Source organism: Hypanus sabinus, unplaced genomic scaffold (assembly GCF_030144855.1).
Source record: "Hypanus sabinus isolate sHypSab1 unplaced genomic scaffold, sHypSab1.hap1 scaffold_986, whole genome shotgun sequence".
Lineage (NCBI taxonomy): Eukaryota > Metazoa > Chordata > Chondrichthyes > Myliobatiformes > Dasyatidae > Hypanus > Hypanus sabinus.
In genome coordinates this window covers 35,670-54,792 of record NW_026781842.1, presented here as the reverse complement: position 1 = coordinate 54,792, position 19,123 = coordinate 35,670, and the positions used below count along the sequence as shown (strand labels likewise).

The window sequence follows — 19,123 nt, the reverse complement described above, 5'->3', positions numbered from 1 at the left end:
GAGGAAGGTAAAGCTGTGCAAGTGCGGGTGAAGTCGGCAGTGAGCGCGGGTTTAAAAAGCGGCCCACTTTCAGGAGCGGGCAGCGGAGTGCGTGGGACCAGAGTGCTGGGTTTGGCTCAACGGGCTTCGACGCAAGGGGACTTCGACAAGAAGCCTGTTTCTCATTTATTCTGACTAATCTAGGATCAGCTAATGGGGGAGACAGTTACAGCAGTGGTGTGCTCCTTATGCAGTACGTGGGAGGTCAGGGTCAACACAGTTGTCCCTGATGACCACACCTGCAAGAGGTGCGTCCAGCTGCAGCTCCTATCAGACCGAGTTAGGGAGTTGGAGCTGGAGCTGGATGAACTACGGATCATTCGGGAGGCAGAGGCAAAGATAGATAAGAGTTATCGGGAGGCAGTCACACCGAAAAGACAGGAGGTAGGCAAATGGGTGACAGTCAAGAGAGGCAGGGGGAGCAGACAGAGAGAGAAGAGCACCCCTGTGGCCATTCCCATCAACAATAAGTATACTGTTTTGGATACTGTTGGTGGGGATGGCCTACCAGGAACAAGCTGCAGTGGTCCTGTCTCTGGCAAGGAGGGAAGAGAAGAGAGCGGTAGTGATAGGGGATTCTACAGTCAGGGGGGCGGATAGGAGATTTTGTGGGGAAGATCGGGAGTCTCAGATGGTATGTTGCTTCCCTGGTGCCGGGGTCCGAGACATCTCAGATCGGGTGCAGGTTATTCTCGAGAGGGAGGGCAAGAATCCAGATGTTGTGGTCCATGTAGGGACCAATGACGTGGGTAGGATGAGTGAGGGGGTCCTGCGTAGGGAGTTCAGGGGAGTTAGGTGCGAAGCTGAAGGGCGGGACCTCCAGGGTAACAATCTCAGGATTTCTACCTGTGCCACGTGCGAGTGAGGCAAGGAACAGAAGGATTATACAGATTAATACGTGGCTGAGAGGATGGTGCAGGAGGGAGGGCTTCAGGTTTGTAGATAATTGGGCTTTGTTCCAGGGAAGGTGGGATCTGTTCCGAAGGGACGGTTTACACCTGAACTGGAGCGGTACTAACATTCTTGCAGGGAAGTTTGCTCGTGCTTCTTGGAGGGTTTAAACTAAATTTGCAGGGGGCAGGGATCCAGAATGTGAGGGAGGATAGCGAGAGGAAGAATAAAGGACAGGTGGGGACTACACGGTTCCGGAATATTAAGTGTGTAGTAGAGGAAGGTGGGGCGGAACAAGTGATAAGGAGGACTCATGCACAGAGGGATGGTCTGACGGAACATGGAGTTAAATGTGTTGAAAGAATAAGTAAGTTTAGGAAGGACAACAAAACTCTAGGGGCGTATAGCCTGATGGGAGTTCGGGGAGCTGGGTTAAGCACAATAGGCAGCAATTCAAACAGAGAGAGGAGAAATGGGTTAAAAATTCTATAACTAAATGCACAAAGTGTCAGAAATAAGGCGGATGAGCTTGAAGCCCAGGTGCGAATGGGTAACTATGATGTTGTTGGGATAACGGAGTCATGGCTGCAGGGAGATCAGACCTGGGAAATGAAGGTACAAGGGTATACGTGCTATCGTAGGGACAGAAATGTGGGCAGAGGGGGTGGGGTGGCCCTGTTGGTGAAGAATGAGATTCAGTCCTTTGCAAGGGGGGACATAAGGTCAGGAGAAGTAGAGTCTGTGTGGATAGAACTGATGAACAGTAAGGGCAAAAGGACCCTAATGTGTGTTGTCTACAGGCCACCAAACAGTAGCATGGATATTGGGTGCAAGTTGAATAGGGAATTAACATTGGCATGTGGCAAAGGTAATGTCACAGTAGTTATGGGGGATTTCAACATGCAGGTGAACTGGGAGAATCAGGTTGGTGCTGGTCCCCAGGATAGGGAGTTTGTAGAGTGCCTATGGGATGCATTCTTGGAACAGCTTGTACGAGAGCCGACCAGGGACAAGACTATTCTGGATTTAGTGTTATGTAATGAACAGGATTTGATAAACGATCTCGCAGTAAGGGAGCCATTAGGAGGTAGTGATCACAATATGATAAGCTTTTATCTGCAATTTGAAAAAGGATAAGGGCAGATCGGAGGTGTCAGTGTTGCAGTTGAACAAAGGAGACTATGGAGCCATGAGGGAGGAGCTGGCCAAAGTTGACTGGACTGATAACCTAGCAGAAAAGACAGTGGAACAGCAATGGCAGGTATTCTTGGGAATAATGCACAAGGTGCAAAATCAGTTCATCCCCCGGAGAAGGAAGGATTCAAAGGTGGGAAAGGGGCCACAGTGGTTGACAAAGGAAGTCAGAGATTGCATAGCATTAAAAAAAAGGAAGTATGACAGAGCTAAGGTGAGTGGGAGGACAGATGATTGGGAAATTTTTAAGGAACAACAGAACTTAACTAAAAAGACAATACGGGGAGAAAAAATGAGGTATGAACGCAAGCTAGCCAGGAATACAAAGGAAGATAGCAAAAGCTTTTTTAGGTATGTGAAGAGAAAGAAGATAGTTAAGAACAATGTTGGGCCCTTGAAGAATGAATTGGGTGAAATTATTATGGGAAACAGAGAAATGGCAGAAGAATTTAATGAGTACTTTAGATCTGTTTTCACTAAGGAAGACACAAGCAATCTCCCAGATGTATGGATGGGCCAAGGACATAGGGTAACAGAGGAAATGAAACAGATTGACATTCGGAAGGAAACAGTGATGAGAAGACTGATGGGACTGAAGGCTGACAAATCCCCAGGTCCAGTTGGTCTGCACCCTAGGGTACTAAAGGAGGTGGCCCTGGAAATTGCGGATGCATTGGTAATCATTTTCCAATGTTCCTTAGATTCAGGATCAGTTCCTGAGGATTGGAGAATGGCTAACGTTATCCCACTTTTTAAAAAAGGAGGGAGGGAGAAAACAGAGAATTATCCACCTGTCAGCCTGACATCGGTGGTGGGAAAGATGCTAGAGTCCATCATTAAGGATGAAATAGTGGCATATCTAGATAACAGTGATAGGATTGGGCCGAGCCAGCATGGATTTACCAAGGGTAAATCATGCTTGACTAATCTGTTGGAGTTTTTCGAGGATGTAACCAGGAAGTTAGATGGGGGAGATCCAGTGGATGTAGTGTACCTCGATTTTCAGAAGGCATTTGATAAGGTCCCACTTAGGAGATTGGTGGGTAAAATCAAAGCTCAGGGCATCGGGGGGAAGACATTGACATGGATAGAAAACTGGTTGGCAGATAGAAAGCAAAGGGGAGCGGTGAATGGGTGTTTCTCGGAATGGCAGGTGGTGACTAGTGGGGTGCCACAGGGCTCGGTATTGGGACCACAGCTGTTTATGATTTACATCAGCAATTTAGATGAAGGCATTTAGAATAACATCAGCAAGTTTGCTGATGATACTAAGCTGGGTGGCAGTGTGACATGTGATGAGGATGTTAGGAGAATTCAGGGTGACTTGGATAGGCTGGGTGAGTGGGCAGATACTTGGCAGATGGTGTTTAATGCGAATAAGTGTGAGGTTATCCACTTTGGGAGTAAGAACAGGAAGGCAGATTATTATCTGAATGGTGTAGAGTTGGGTAAGGGAGAAATACAAAGAGATCTCGGAGTCCTTGTTCATCAGTCACTGAAGGTGAATGAGCAAGTGCAGCAGGCAGTGAAGAAGGCTAATGTAATGTTGGCCTTTATTACAAAGGGAATTGAGTACAAGAGCAAGGAAATCCTCTTGCATTTGTACAGAGCCCTGGTGAGACCACACCTGGAGTATTGTGTACAGTTTTGGTCTCCAGGGTTAAGGAAGGACATCCTGGCTGTAGAGGAAGTGCAGCGTAGATTCACGAGGTTAATTCCTGGGATGTCCGGACTGTCTTACGCAGAGAGGTTAGAGAGACTGGGCTTGTACACGCTGGAATTAAGGAGATTGAGAGGGGATCTGATTGAAACATATAAGATTATTAAGGGATTGGACAAGATAGAGGCAGGAAATATGTTCCAGATGCTGTAAGAGCCCAGTATCAGAGGGCATGGTTTGAGAATAAGGGGTAGGTCATTTAGGACAGAGTTAAGGAAAAACTTCTTCTCCCAGAGAGTTGTGGGGGTCTGGAATGCACTGCCTCGGAAGGTAGTGGAGGCCAATTCTCTGGATGTTTTCAAGAAAGAGCTAGATAGGTATCTTATGGATAGGGGAATCAAGGGATATGGGGACAAGGCAGGAACCGGGTATTGATAGTAATTGATCAGCCATGATCTCAAAATGGCGGTGCAGGCTCGAAGGGCCGAATGGTCTATTTCTCCACCTGTTGTCTATTGTCTATTATGGAGTGGATGGGAGTCATTGACCAAGATCTCTATTCATTGGAGCATAGAAAGTTGAGGGAGGATTTGATCGAGGTATTTAAAATTTTGAGAGGGATAGATAGAGTTGACGTGAATAGGCTGTTTCCATTGAGAGTAGGGGAGATTCAAATGAGAGGACATGATTTGAGAGTTAGGGGGCAGAAGTTTAAGGGAAACACGAGGGGGAATTTCTTTACTCAGAGAGTGATAGCTGTGTGGAATGAGCTTCCTGTAGAAGTAGTAGAAGCCAGTTCAATTGTGTCATTTAAGGTAAAATTGGATAGGTATATGGACAGGAAAGGAGTGGAGGGTTATGGGCTGAATGCGGGTAGGTGGGACTAGGTGAGACTAAGAGTTCAGCACGGACTAGGAGGGCCGAGATGGCCTGTTTCCGTGCTGTGATTGTTATATGGTTATATGGTTTGTTATATAAGATGGCGTGCAACTTGGACAGCATCCTCTTTTCAGACACCACCGTCAGAGAGTCCAGTTCCACCCCCACAACGTCACTGGCCTTACGAATGAGTTTGTTGATTCTGTTGGTGTCTGCTACCCTCAGCCTGCTGCCCCAGCACACAACAGCAAACATGATAGCACTGGCCAACAGACTCGTGGAACATCCTCAGCATCGTCCGGCAGATGTTAAAGGGCCTCAGTCTGCTCAGGAAATAGAGACGGCTCTGACCCTCCTTGTAGACAGCCTCAGTGTTGTTTGACCAGTCCAGTTTATTGTCGATTCAAATGCTCAGCTATTTGTAGTCCTCCACCATATCCACACTGACCCCTTGGATGCAAAGGGGGGTCATCGGTGATTTAGCCCTCGTTAGGTCCACCATCAGCTCTTCAGAATTTTTCAGTTTAAGCTGCAGATGATTCTGCTCGCACCATGTGACAAAGTTTCCCACCGTAGACCTGTACTCAGCCTCATCTCCCTTGCTGATGCATCCAATTATGGCAGAGTCATCAGAAAACTTCCTAAGAAGGCAAGACTCTGTACAGTAGTTGAGGAACTCGAGAAGGACAGAGATGCAGTCAGGTGAACAATCCGTTCAACACTGGAGTTCACTCAATAGCACAGCAGAGGTTTCAGTGTAAAGCACACACTCGCTGCCCACCCACACTCACCTGTGCAGGAGACTCCAGCGTCCTGTGCGTGGGAGCAGTTATTCACCCCCCATGGGCTGGCCGGGCACTGGTCGAGAGCAGGCTCTGTCCCGTTACACTTCACCCCATCCAGCCAGATCTTCCCAGTGCCCTCTCCGTAGGAGGCATCTGTTGTTACCGACTCAGATGTCCCACAGTTCAAAATCCTGCAGACCACGTCCGCTTCACTCCTATTCCAGCTCCTGCCACAGACGGTGCCCCAGGTAGAGTTATGATAGACCTCGACTCTCCCAGAGCACATGTTGTTCCCGTTCACCAGCCGGACGGGGACCGGGCCTGGAACCGAGAAGGGAATGAGGTTAAAACGGGGATTCTCATATTGAAAGTTGAAGAGAGTGACATGAGAGAAGGCTGAGACTCTGCAATGTGAAACGGGGATTGGACTGAGGGGCAATGGGGTTAGACTGGGTGGGGTATGAATGACTGAGGGAAGGAACATCGAGCTCAGAGAACAGCACAGGAACAGGCCATTCGGACCAACCTGATTCTGCTGACCAGGATGCCAGAGGGACTAATGTCAGCTGCCCACACACTGTCCATTTACCTCCATAACTGCCAGTGAAATGTTAGTGTTTGATACCTGGTTTTTAAACATTGTTGCTGTGATTACTGACACAACCTCCCCTGAAAGTGGTTTCCAGACACCACTAGCTGCATGAAAGAACTTGCCCCATAAATCTCCTTTACACATTCCCCCTCCAGTGCCCTGTAGTATTTGACATTTCCATCCTGGGAAAAACACTCTGAACCATCTGCCCTGTCCGTGCCTCGAATCAGTGGATGAATTTACTTCAGGTCTCCCCCAAGCAACATTCCTCTCCTGCAATGGCCACTTTGCTTTATTTTTGCCTTGACCACGTTCCTAATCACCTGCAGCCTGTCGAATGACTGGCCCCACTGGCTTTTTCAAAACTGCCACACAGATCCACAGGCCAACAGATCTGCTGACTGTAATCGGCCGAGAAGGTTAAACATGCTTGAGTTGCTCCCAGACAGCATCAGATTCTGAGGGGAGACTTACACCATCCGACAAGCGAACAGATTTAGGCCATTTGGCACATCGAGTCGGATCTGACATTCGCATGGCTGATTAATTATCAGCCACATGACGTCACGTGATGACGTAGGATCGAGACGTGGGATTCTGGCTCTCCCGTAAAAAGTAATAAAACAAAGTTTAAGTGAAGAAGAGTTAATTAATACCTTCTAGAAATTACTTATACACAACTCAGGATTATCTTTGGATATGTCTCCTAAACAGAACCAGAACAGAACTACTACTTTGAAGACAGCGCGAGTCGGCCGGGAAGAAGGCCCGGCCGTCTTGGCGGAGCCTTGTACTCAAGTTTGATCTCCTCCCGGCGAAGTACATGCCCCCTCCGATGGTGCAGGGCAGGAAGCTGCGGGAATATCAGCGGTCTCTAAGAAGAAACAGCGAGAATGGCGCATGCGCGAAGAAACGAGTATGCACAAACAGGTGCAAACAGAACTACAAGTTCCAACTGTGACTGGAAGTGGAAATGAAAGTGAATCTGAAGTAGAATCAGACTCTCTGGAAGCCACAGATGAAGGAACAGACGAAGAAGAAGAAGTGCAGGAGGAAATTAAAGGTGGAAATTTTTCTGGAGACATAAGAGAAGTCCTGATACAAATAATGCATGAATTAACAGTAATAAAAACAGATATTAGAAATGTGAAGATTACGCTTGATAAAGTGGTGAAAAAACAAAAGAAGATGAACAAGAAAGTTAAAAAGTTGGAACAAAAAATGGGAGACAACATTGAAAGAATGGATAAGATGGAAGATAATATTCTTGCCTGGACATCAGCAAGAAAACGGTTGTTGGAAAAAGTAGATGTAATTTTAGCAGACGAAACAACATTAAAATTGTTGGTCTTAAAGAAGGTATGGAGGGAGAAGATTCAATAAAATTCTGTCAAAAATGCATTCCGGAAACTCTGGAAATGGAAGAGGGAAGTCAGCTAATTGAAATTGAAAGGGCTCACGGAGCTTTAAGACCAAAACCTCAACAAAGTCAAAATCCATGATTAATCGTGATAAAATGTTTAAGATATCAAGATAAAGAAAAGATCTTGAAGGCAGCTGCTCAGGGTTAACATTAACATTGATAATTTTTCTGGATGATGAAGAAAGAAGATTTTTTTACTGATCATCAGAAAGCAGAGAAATTCGTACAAGAACTCCCTAATATTCGTGAGATGCAGTAAAGAATTATAGAAATGAAATGGATTAAAGATGAAGATGAACATTAGTGGGGGGGATACTTTGTTTTTTTTTCTCTATATCAATTATCTTTTTTCTATTTTTCTTTTTTTTGCCTGGATGATTGGGGAGAGACACATAGCAAAATGGAGAATTTTAAAGAGATTCCCCAAGGTAGTATGAATGACTAATTTACTTATTTTTTTAAGTTTTAATGTTAATGGGCTTAATGGACCTGTGAAAAGAAAAAGAGTTTTAACATATATTAAGAAAATGAAAGGAGATATAGCTCTTTTGCAGGAAACACATTTAACAGAGACAGAACATCAGAAATTAAAGAGAGATTGGGTTGGAAGTGTTATTGCCGCTTCATTTAATTCAAAATCGAGGGGAGTTGCAACTTTGGTTAATAAAACCTTACCAATTAAAATACAAAATGTATTAATTGATTCTGTGGGGAGATATGTGATTATATATTGTCAAATCTTTTTGGAATTATGGACTCTTATGAACATTTATGCACCAAATGAAAATGATGCAAAATTCATACAAGAAGCTTTTTTGAATTTGGCCGACGCACATGATAAAATATTAATAAGTGGAGATTTTAACTTTTGTTTAGACCCAGTTCTAGATAGGTCAACTAAAGCTGTTACAAAATCAAAAGTAATAAAGTTAACTCTATCATTAATGAAAGACTTAAATCTGATTGATATATGGAGAAAAATTAATCCAAGAGAAAGAGATTATTCATTCTATTCAAATAGACATAAAACTTATTCAAGGATTGATTTTTTCCTATTATCAAAGAATATTCAGGATAGAGTGAAAAGTGTGGAATATAAAGCAAGAATACTGTCAGATCATTCCCCCTTGATAATGACAATGATAATGATGGATAAGGAGGAATTGATTTATAGATGGAGATTTAATTCAATTTTATTAAAACATCAAGATTTTTGTGATTTTATGAAAAAACAGATCCAATTTTTTTTGGATACAAATTCACATTCAGCTGAGGATAAATTTATATTATGGGAAGTGATGAAAGCATATTTGAGAGGTCAGATAATAAGTTATACTTCTAAAATTAAGAAGGAATATATGGTAGAAATAGATCAATTAGAAAAAGAGATTACAAAATTAGAAAAAGAATCCCAAAGATAGACAACAGAAGAAAAACAAAAACAACTTGTCAATAAAAAAATTACAATATAATACACTCCAGACATATTGAACAGAAAAAGTAATTATGAGAATTAAACAAAGATATTACGAATTAGGTGAAAGATCACACAAGATTCTTGCTTGGCAGTTGAAAACAGAACTGGCTTCCAAAACAATAGATGCAATTAGAACAAGTGCAAATAAGATTACTTATAAACCTTTAGAAATTAATGAAACTTATAAAAAATTTTACTCCGAATTATATCAATCAGAATCACAAAATGAGATTGCTGAGATAGACAAATTTTTATCACAAATAACTCTTCCAAGATTAAATTTGGAAGAACAGAAAGGATTGGATATGCTCTTTACATTAAAAGAGGTTGAAGAAGCTTTAGGATCATTTCAGAGTAATAAATCCCCAGGAGAAGATGGCTTTCCACCTGAATTTTATAAAAAATTTAAAGATTTATTAATCCCTCCTTTTATGGAGTTAATATATTAAGTGGAAAGAACGCCTAAACTCCCACAATCTTTTTCGACAGCGATCATAATAGTATTGCCAAAAAAAGATAGAGATCCTTTAAAACCAACATCATATAGGCCTATCTCTTTGTTGAATACAGATTATAAAATAATAGCAAAAATTTTATTTAATAGAATATCTAAATATTTACCAAAATTAATACATATAGATCAAACAGGCTTTATTAAAAATAGACAATCGACAGATAATGTAACTCGGTTACAGCATAATTCATCTGGCACAAAAAAGAGAGGAAATGAGTGTGGCAGTTGCTATGGAAGCAGAAAAAGCATTTGATAGATTGGAATGGGATTTTTTATTTAAGGTATTGGAAAAATATGAGTTAGGAAAATCTTTTATAAAATGGAGTAAAACCTTAAATAATAGTCCTCAAGCTAAAGTAGTGACAAATGGTCAAATTTCAACATCATTCTACTTAACAAGGTCAACTAGACAAGGCTGTCCATTATCACCAGCCCTATTTGTATTGGCGATAGAACCATTAGCGGAAATAATTAGAATGGATCCAGATATTGTGGGCTTCAGAGTTAACCAAGAAGAATATAAGGTTAATTTATTTGCTGATGATGTTCTGATTTATTTAACAAACCCATTGCAATCGTTGCAAAAATTACCTCCTCGACTCCCTGATTGATCAAGAACCTATCAAACTCTGCTTCAAATATCCCCGATCACTTGGCCTCCGCATCCACTCGTGTAAATGAATTCCACAGATTCACCACGTACTTGCTGATAAATATTCTTCCTCATATATCAAGAGATGTTCTTCTATTCTGAGGTTGTGCCCTCGGTGGTAATTCCCTTGTTCACCAAGTCTAACCCCACTATCGCACCAAGTTTTCACAGTCTACATCTATCCTGGTCAAGTTCCAATCCAAAAATCCCAACCCGGCAACGGGACAGGGCCTCTAATTGCTGGGAGCGAGGGAAATGCTCCTCCACCCTTTAACCGTTCGGACTCTGCAGTGATTTGGACAGCCTGCACTACAATCCGACTCTCTCCCAGCACCTGCAGCTGGACCTGACAACCAGGAACCACGGAGGATCAGGACCTTGAGAAGGACAGTGATGCAGTCAGGGCAACAATCTGCTCAACACTGGAGTTCACTCAATAGCACAGCAGAGGTTTCAGTGTAAAGCACACACTCGCTGCCCACACACACTCACCTGTGCAGGAGACTCCAGCGTCCTGTGCGTGGGAGCAGTTATTCACCCCCCATGGGCTGGCTGGGCACTGGTCGAGAGCAGGCTCTGTCCCATTACACTTCACCCCATCCAGCCAGATCTTCCCAGTGCCCTCTCCGTAGGAGGCATCTGTTGTTACCGACTCAGATGTCCCACAGTTCAAAATCCTGCAGACCACGTCCGCTTCACTCCTATTCCAGCTCCTGCCACAGACGGTGCCCCAGGTAGAGTTATGATAGACTTCGACTCTCCCAGAGCACATGTTGTTCCCGTTCACCAGCCGGACAGGGACTGGGCCTGGAACCGAGAAGGGAATGAGGTTAAAATGAGGATTCCCATATTGTAAGCTGACAAGGGTGACGTGAGAGACTGTGCAATGGGAAATGGGGCTTGGACTGAGGGGAGAACGGGGTTCGACTGGGTGGGAGATCAGTGCTCGAGGGAAGGAACATTGAGCACAGAACAGCACAGAAACAGGCCCTTCCGACCAGCATGAAACTGCTGACCAGGATGCCAGACTGACTGATGGCAGCTGCCCACACACTCTCCATTTTATAACCCGATAACAATTAAAGCACGGAAAAGGTCATTTCCACCCTTCTAGTCCGTGCCTATAGTTACACTCACCTAGTTCCACTGGCCCGCTCTCAGCCCATAACCCTCCATTCCTTTCCTGTCCATATACCTATCCAATTTTACTTTAAATGACAATATCAAACCTGCCTCTACCACTTGTACTGGAAGCTCTCTCTACACAGCTACCACTCTCTGAGTAAAGAAATTCCCCCTTGTGTTACCCTTAAACTTTTGCCCCCTAACTCTCAAATCATGTCCTCTTGTTTGAATCTCCCCTACTCACAATGGAAGAAGCCTGTCCATGTCAACTCTATCTATCCCCCTCATAATTTTACTTTGTAAATACCTCTGTCAAGTCCCCCCCTCAACCTTCTACGCTCCAAAGAATAAAGACCTAACTTGTTCAACCGTTCCCTGTAATTTAGCTGCTGAAACCCAGGTAACATTCCAGTAAATCTTCTCTGTACTCCCTCTATTTTGTTGACGTCTTTCCTATAATTCGGTGACCAGAACTGTACACAATACTCCAAATTCGACCTTACCAATGCCTTGTAGAATTTTAACATTACATCCCAACTCCTATATTCAATGCTCTGATTTATAAAGGCCAGCATACCAAAAGCTTTCTTCACCACCCTACCCACATGAGATTCCACCTTCAGGGAACTATGCTCCATTATTCCTAGATCACTCTGTTCTACTGCATTCTTCAATGCCCTACCATTTACCATGTATGTCCTATTTGGATTATTCCTACCACAATGTAGCACCCCACACTTATCAGCATTAAACTCCATCTGCCATCACTCAGCCCACTCTTCTAACTGGCCTAAATCTCTCTGCAAGCTTTGAAAACCTACTTCATTATCCACAACGCCACCTACCTTAGTATCATCTGCATACTTACTAATCCAATTTACCACCCCATCATCCAGCTCATTAATGTATATGACAAACAACATTGGACCCAGTACAGATTCCTGAGGCACACCACTAGTCACCAGCCTCCAACCTGACAAACAGTTATCCACCACTACTCTCTGGCATCTCCCATCCAGCCACTGTTGAATCCATTTTATTACTTCAATATTAATACCTAATGATTGAACCTTCCTAACTAACCTTCCGTGTGGAACCTTGTCAAAGGCCTTACTGAAGTCCATATAGACAACATCCACGGCTTTACCCTCATCAACTTTCCTCGTAACCTCTTCAAAAAATTCAATAAGATTTGTCAAAAATGACCTTCCACACACAAATCCATGCTGACTGTTCCTAATCAGACCCTGTCTATCCAGATAATTATATATACCATCTCTAAGAATACTTTCCATTAATTTACCCACCACTGACATTAAACTGACAGGCCTATAATTGCTAGATTTACTCTTAGAACCCCTTTTAAACAATGGAACCACATGAGCAATACGCCAATCCTCTGGCACCATCCCCATTTCTAATGACATTTGAAATATTTCTGTCAGAGCCCCTGCTATTTCTACACCAACTTCCCTCAAGGTCCTAGGGAATATCCTGTCAGGATCCAGAGATATATCCACTTTTATATTCCTTAAAAATGCCAGTACTTCCTCCTCTTTAATCGTCATAGTTTCCATAACTTCCCTACTTGTTTCTCTTACCTTACACAATTCAATATCCTTCTCCTTAGTGAATACCAAAGATAAGAAATTGTTCAAAATCTCCCCCATGTCTTTCGGTTCCACACATAGCTGTCCACTCTGATTCTCTAAGTGACCAATTTTATCCCTCACTATCTTTTTGCTATTAATATAACTGTAGAAACCCTTCAGATTTATTTTCACCTTACTTGCCAAAGCAACCTCGTATCTTCTTTCAGCTTTTCTAATTTCTTTCTTAAGATTCTTCTTACATTCTTTATATTCCTCGAGCACCTCATTTACTCCATGCTGCCTATATTTATTGTAGATATCTCGCTTTTTCCTAACCAAGTTTCCAATATCCCTTGAAAACCATGGCTCTCAAAAGTTAAAAGGAAAACTTTTAAACTTTCCTTTCAACATAAAGATTCTGTACCCTCAAAATTTCACCTCTGAATTACCTCCATTTCTCTGTTACATCCTTCCTATAAAAAATTGTCCCAATCCACTCCTAAATCCTTTCACATCTCTTCAAAGTTAGGAAATGCGATGCTACCAAGTGGACCATTCACAGTTGTTGTGGTCTGCGTCGCCACGATGCGTGAGTAACTTTTCTGGATAGGTGCACATCACCCTACCGCGTAGGGTACAGCGGAGATACAGCGTAGGGTATGTGACACCTACATGATGTGACGTACAAGTATAAATCAGCCTTTAAGTAAGCCAACATCATTAAAACAAATGCTACAGATTGGCCTGACGATGATCAAAATCGAATACGACAAGCTTTGACATATTGTTGGGACCTGGTTTTCGAATCCTGTTCAATCCCGGAGGGAAACAATGATAAAGGTGAAAATGTTCAGGGGACTTCCGGTAAGATGGCAATTGTTTAATCCCTTAAAACTTTTGCTCCGTTACATTTCTTACCTTCGCACTCTGTATCTCCCTTTTTTTAATCCCAGTTTGTTAATTTCTTTGACTCTCTTATCTGCCTGCGAATACACTTATCTTACAATGGCTACAAAGATTCCTAAATCTGGGAAAAAAGAAGCCTCCATGGCTCTGTCTGCCAGATTCTCTCTGTCCTGGGACAAATCGACAAGACATTCTATCTGATATTGTCTGAATTTAAGTCTTCTTTCAGTTCGTAGGATCCAAAATTGGATCAGATTAACTCGAGTGGATGATCATGCCGAACGTTTATCTCACATTGACTTCCGAAGATTTAAAACATCGCATTCAGCAGCTGGAAGCTGTCTGTTCCAATTTGACGGAGCAAAACAGCAAACTTACTTTCAAGATGACCGATGTTATAATCTACGAATTCTCGGCTTGCCAGAGACCATCGAAAGGGGGTCTCCGTTTGAATTTTTCTCTTCTTTACTTTCTGAGATTTTCGGGATAGAATTTCTTTCGACTCCACCTGAATTAGACAGAGCGCACATGACGTTCATTCACGGGTTTGCCCTGGGTTCTAGACCACGTCCAGGAACTCTCTGTTTTCATCGATATTAGGTGAAAAACCTTCAGATCGCAGGCACGTCAGAGAGGAAATCTGGATTATCAGGGTAACAGGATTTGCATCGTTGAAGACTATGCCCCTCAGGTTTTGAAGATGCGCGCTGAGTTCAAAGATGTTATGTGTTACGCCTGTGCTCTCCCCCACCCCCTCCTTTTTGAGAATCCCAAGATCGCTATTAAGTCAGGGCAGGAGACCCAGGAAATGAGAGAGAGACGTTTGGAATGTCCTGGCCTCAGCGATACAAAGCCACGGAACAGGTCATTGTCTCTTGGAGACGGAATTGTGTATTGAATACTGTACTTCGTGGAAGCCCTCAGGCAATGTGGGCTGGTTGGGGGATGGCATCATTCCACCCTGATTGACATCTGAGACCCTGTGCGTCAGGATTAAAGAGAGTCTGGGGAACAGCCCTTGACACGCATCAGGAGAAACGCTAGAAGTTCCGTGACGGCGTTTAATAGCGATAGCCGGTGGAGGGCCCACGTGTGTCCTTTCCCGTTGCCCCAGGATTAAGGCCCTACCACTGAAGGCGGCTTAGCTAAGGGAGAAATCAGCCCCAACGACTCTTGAAGGATCGACATCATAAAAGGAGTGGGCAAGTTTTAATCCGTCTCTCTCTCCAACCAAAAGCTGCAGCTTGAATGAACTAAAGTGACTTTTATATTTCCATCGGACAATACATTATCCCCTAGACAACGATAGAGCTATTTCTTATTGATTATTATTATACCCGCACTTTTAGATTTAGTATTGATGACGTATATTATGTGTATGTCTGCATTGATATTATTTTTGTGTATTTTTATCAATAAATACCGTTAAAAAATAGTACCATCAGACTTCAACGGACCTCTCTATCTTTGCTGGTAAGTGACCCAGTTACGGGGTACGTAACAATTAGGGTTCTCATCTCAAGATTTGACACCAAATTGGGAGGCCAGTGAACTGGGCCTGTAAGTCCAAACTTGGATCTGGTTGCGCGGGTAGCCAGACGGGAAACCAGCAAAGATGGACGTGGATGAATTTATAGAAAACCCGATTCCAGAGGCGGCCACCAAATCGGACTTGATAAATCTGGCGAAAGGGCTAAACCTCGCAGAGTTGAGGTTGTCCATGAAAAAGCGGGAGGTGCGGAGGGCAATAACTCAGTATTATATTGTGAAGAATGTGTTTGCAGCTGAGGTATTGGAAAATATCCCTGAAAAGGTACCAGCTAGTGGGACGGCTCAGTTAGAGTTGGAGAAATTAAGGTTGGAACATGCAATTAAGTTAAAGCAGCTGGAAGCAGCTGAGAAGGAGAAAGAAAGAGCCGACAAACAAAGGGAGCATGCGCTCCAGCTAAAGGAGTTAGAGGGGAAAAGGGAGCAGAACAGGGCTGAGAAACAAAGGGAGCATGAAATTCAGTTAAAATAGCTGGAAGCAGCTGAAAAAGAGAGGGAGAGAGCCGAGAAGGAGAGAGAGTATGGGGAGGCAGAGAAACAGAGGAAACATGACTTGGAGATGGAGAAGTTAAGGCAAGAGCGAAGAGATCAAGGGTCAGACCGAGAGAAGTGGCTTAATGTTAGTCGGGAGTTGAGGTCAGTACCTCCGTTCGAGGAGACGGATGTTGATGGTTATTTCTTGCTTTTTGAGAAGGTGGCAGTGAATCAGAAGTGGTCCAGAGATCAGTGGGTGGCACTGTTACAAAGTGTGTTAAAAGGGAAGGCACAACGAGCATATACGGCGTTGTCCATGGAGGAGGAGGAGGCGGAGAGTTATGGCAAAGTAAAAGCGGCCATTCTCCGGAGTTATGACTAGTACCTGAAGCGTATAGAGAAAAGTTCAGAACTTTAAAGAAAGGGTGGAATCAGACGTATACCGAGTTTGCCTATGAGAAGGGTGTGCTCTTGGATTGTTGGTGCACAGCAGAAATCGTGGCAGAGGATCTTTAGCGTCTCAGGGAGTTAATTCTGATTGAGGAATTTAAAGGTTGTGTTTTGGAGGATATCCGAATGTATTTGAATGAGAAGCTGAGTAAGTCCATCTCCAAATTTGCTGGGTTCGCAGATGAATATGCCCTAACCCACAAGACAAAATTTTCCTCGAATAAAAGTTCCCAGAGAGACTGTTGGAACGATAGAGAAAGCCCATCGGCTGAGGCAGAGGTCCCGTCGGGAGCTAGTGGTAAGATTGAGGGGGAAAGGCAAGACGGCAGGAGAGGTCCTGGCTTGACCTGTTTTATTTGTGGAAAGGGGGGGCATATTGCATCTAAGTGCTTTGCTCCGAGGAAAGAGACAGGAAAAGGGAAAGCAGCAGTCCCTATCGGATGTGCCATGGTAATCAGTAAATCGACAAGAGAGCCCCAGGTAGACAGAGTACGGGAAGGAACCGTGTTTGTGAGGGAGGGAGACACACCAGTTCCAGTACGGATCTGGAGAGACACGGGAGCAGTAAGGTATTGGAATTTGGTCGCAAGACGGGAATGGTAGCTGTGAAAGGAATAGGAAAAGGGACGGAAATGGTGCCCTTGGATAGGATCATTATGAATTGTGATCTGGTATCTGGACCAGTTGAAATAGGGGTGCGATCAGAATTCCCGAGAACTGACGCGGACCTCCTTCTCAGTAACGATTTAGCCGGTGGGAAGGTTTGGGCAGCAATGACGCTGACGAGCCGGCCAGTGAGTGTTGTGGCCCCGCCCCTAGATTCCAAGATCTATCCCGCACGCGCGGTCACTCGCAGCCTGTCGAGAGAGGCAGCTGAGAACGAGGGCAGTTTAAATCCGGCCAGTTTCGATTTGGCCGAGACGTTTTTACCGACCCTGTACCAAGTCGGGGGGGTGGGGGGGAACGGAGAATAGGAAAGTGAAAGAGAGTAAGGGAGAGGGGGTAGACCTGCCCTTAGCAGGGAGAAAAGTTCTAGAGGCACGAAATAAAGATGAGAAACAGATAGAGCTGTTAAAAGGTCCAGAGTTGGACATGGATGATCTGTCTGGTTTGGCAGAACTGTTTGAAGAAGCTGAAAATTCTAAAGGTGTTCCCGATAATGAAATGAGGGTATTCCTAGATGAAAAGGGTGCCATTACCTTGAAGAAGTCTGCTGGGTTGGCAGATGAGGTTGTTTCAGCCCGCGGGGTTGAGTTTACTCCGGAAGGGAGTTGCCCAGAGAGTACCTGGGAGGATCGGGGGAATTTAGAATTTGGACCAGGTACGGGTATTGAAAGCCTGGAAGAGGCAAATGTCCCGTTTGAGTGTGTCCAAGATGTGGATGCACGTGGTACTGAACCTAGTAATGGAGCTCAGAAAAAGTCTGAGGTATTTGATTCAGTTGAAAAGGAATGCAGTCCTTGTGGGTCAGATGGACTTGGTTCAGTGAAGAAAGGGTTAACCTTGGTAATAGTGTGAAGTGAGAGTTCCCATTTGTTTGTGTTCGAAGGTGTGTTAAAAGTTAGCGGGGAGATGAATATTATTATTGAAGGAGAAAGAAAATATGTAGTTCCCAAATTGAATGAAGAAAATTTAAAGGCTGGACTGATATTAAACGCAGCAATCAGGCTACAGAGACAATGGCGTGGTACCACAAAGCCTGCGGATCACTTACAGGTTGAGTTGGAAGGTGATGGGGGCCCCACACGCTATCGTTATTCCAGAGTGTGGTGTGAAAAGGCAGAATTTGAAATGCTGTTTGAACAAAGTGTTTAAACCAAAAACTAATAGCCTCAAGGGTCCTGAAAAGACAACTAGCAACTTGCGTAAAATTAAAGAATTGTGTGGAAATTCGGGAAATGGTCTAAGTTTGGAACACATTGTTGATAAAATAACTCCTATGGAAGGAGCGGGCGAAAGCCTATTTCGCCAGGGTGCACAAGCTCCCCACATGGGAATTAACCGGAAAAGAGGCGAGGGTTAATGGGGACGCCATTTTTAAATGGCAGAAGCCGGTTTTAAGGGAGTTCGACAAAGCACGTGAATAATAAAAGACAACCCCCATGGAAGCCTGCCTGTTAAGTTTGAAAGCAACTAGGATTAGTATTTGCATGAACTTTTGTAGTATACCCGAAAGCTAAGATCTCAACTCTTTAGTTTTGTTGGCTAAAGAAAAATAAGACCTAAAAGTAGGTGGTTATTAAATTGGAGTCTGTGCTACAAGACTTTAGTAAGGTACAAGATGTTAAGATATTAAAGGGAGTGACAATGTAATCGGTAACCATCTAGATACTAAATTGAATGTATAACTGTATTACCCTGTAGAAAAAATCTTTTGCATGGAGTTAGATTCTAAAATCCTGTAAGACTCTGTATTACTTCGTTTTTTCCCGATGGTAAAAAACGCGTTGAAGAAAGGGGGTGTTACGCCTGTGCTCTGCCCCCCCCCCTCCTTTTTAAGAATCGCAAGATCGCTATTAAGTCAGGTCAGGAGACCCAGGAAATGAGAGAGAGACGTTTGGAATGTCCTGGCCCCAGCGATACAAAGCCACGGAACAGGTCATTGTCTCTTGGAGACGGAATTGTGTATTGAATACTGTACTTCGTGGAAGCCCTCAGGCAACTTGGGCTGGTTGGGGGATGGCATCATTCCACCCTGATTGACATCTGAGACCCCATGAGTCAGGATAAAAGAGGTTCTGGGTAACAGCCCTTGACACGCATCAGGAGAAACGCTAGAAGTTCCGTGACGGCGTTTAATAGCGATAGCCGGTGGAGGGCTCACGTGTGTCCTTTGCCGTTGCCCCAGGATTAAGGCCCTACCACGGAAGGCGGCTTAGCTAAGGGAGAAATCAGCCCCAACGACTCTCGAAGGATCGACAT

At 43.9% G+C, this 19,123-nt stretch overlaps 1 protein-coding gene across 1 annotated transcript in view; it reads right to left on the bottom strand.

Annotated features, from left to right (window-relative positions):
• The window catches only part of LOC132390612 (deleted in malignant brain tumors 1 protein-like), a 34,711-nt gene extending 15,588 nt beyond the window's left edge, over positions 1–19,123 (bottom strand). Inside the window, exons 1-4 of the mRNA XM_059963212.1 lie at positions 19,064–19,123; positions 14,108–14,237; positions 10,599–10,913; positions 5,455–5,769 (exon numbers count right to left, since the gene is read on the bottom strand). Of these exons, the coding sequence (XP_059819195.1) occupies positions 5,455–5,769; positions 10,599–10,913; positions 14,108–14,237; positions 19,064–19,123 (820 nt within the window). The remainder of the gene's footprint in view (positions 1–5,454; positions 5,770–10,598; positions 10,914–14,107; positions 14,238–19,063) is intronic.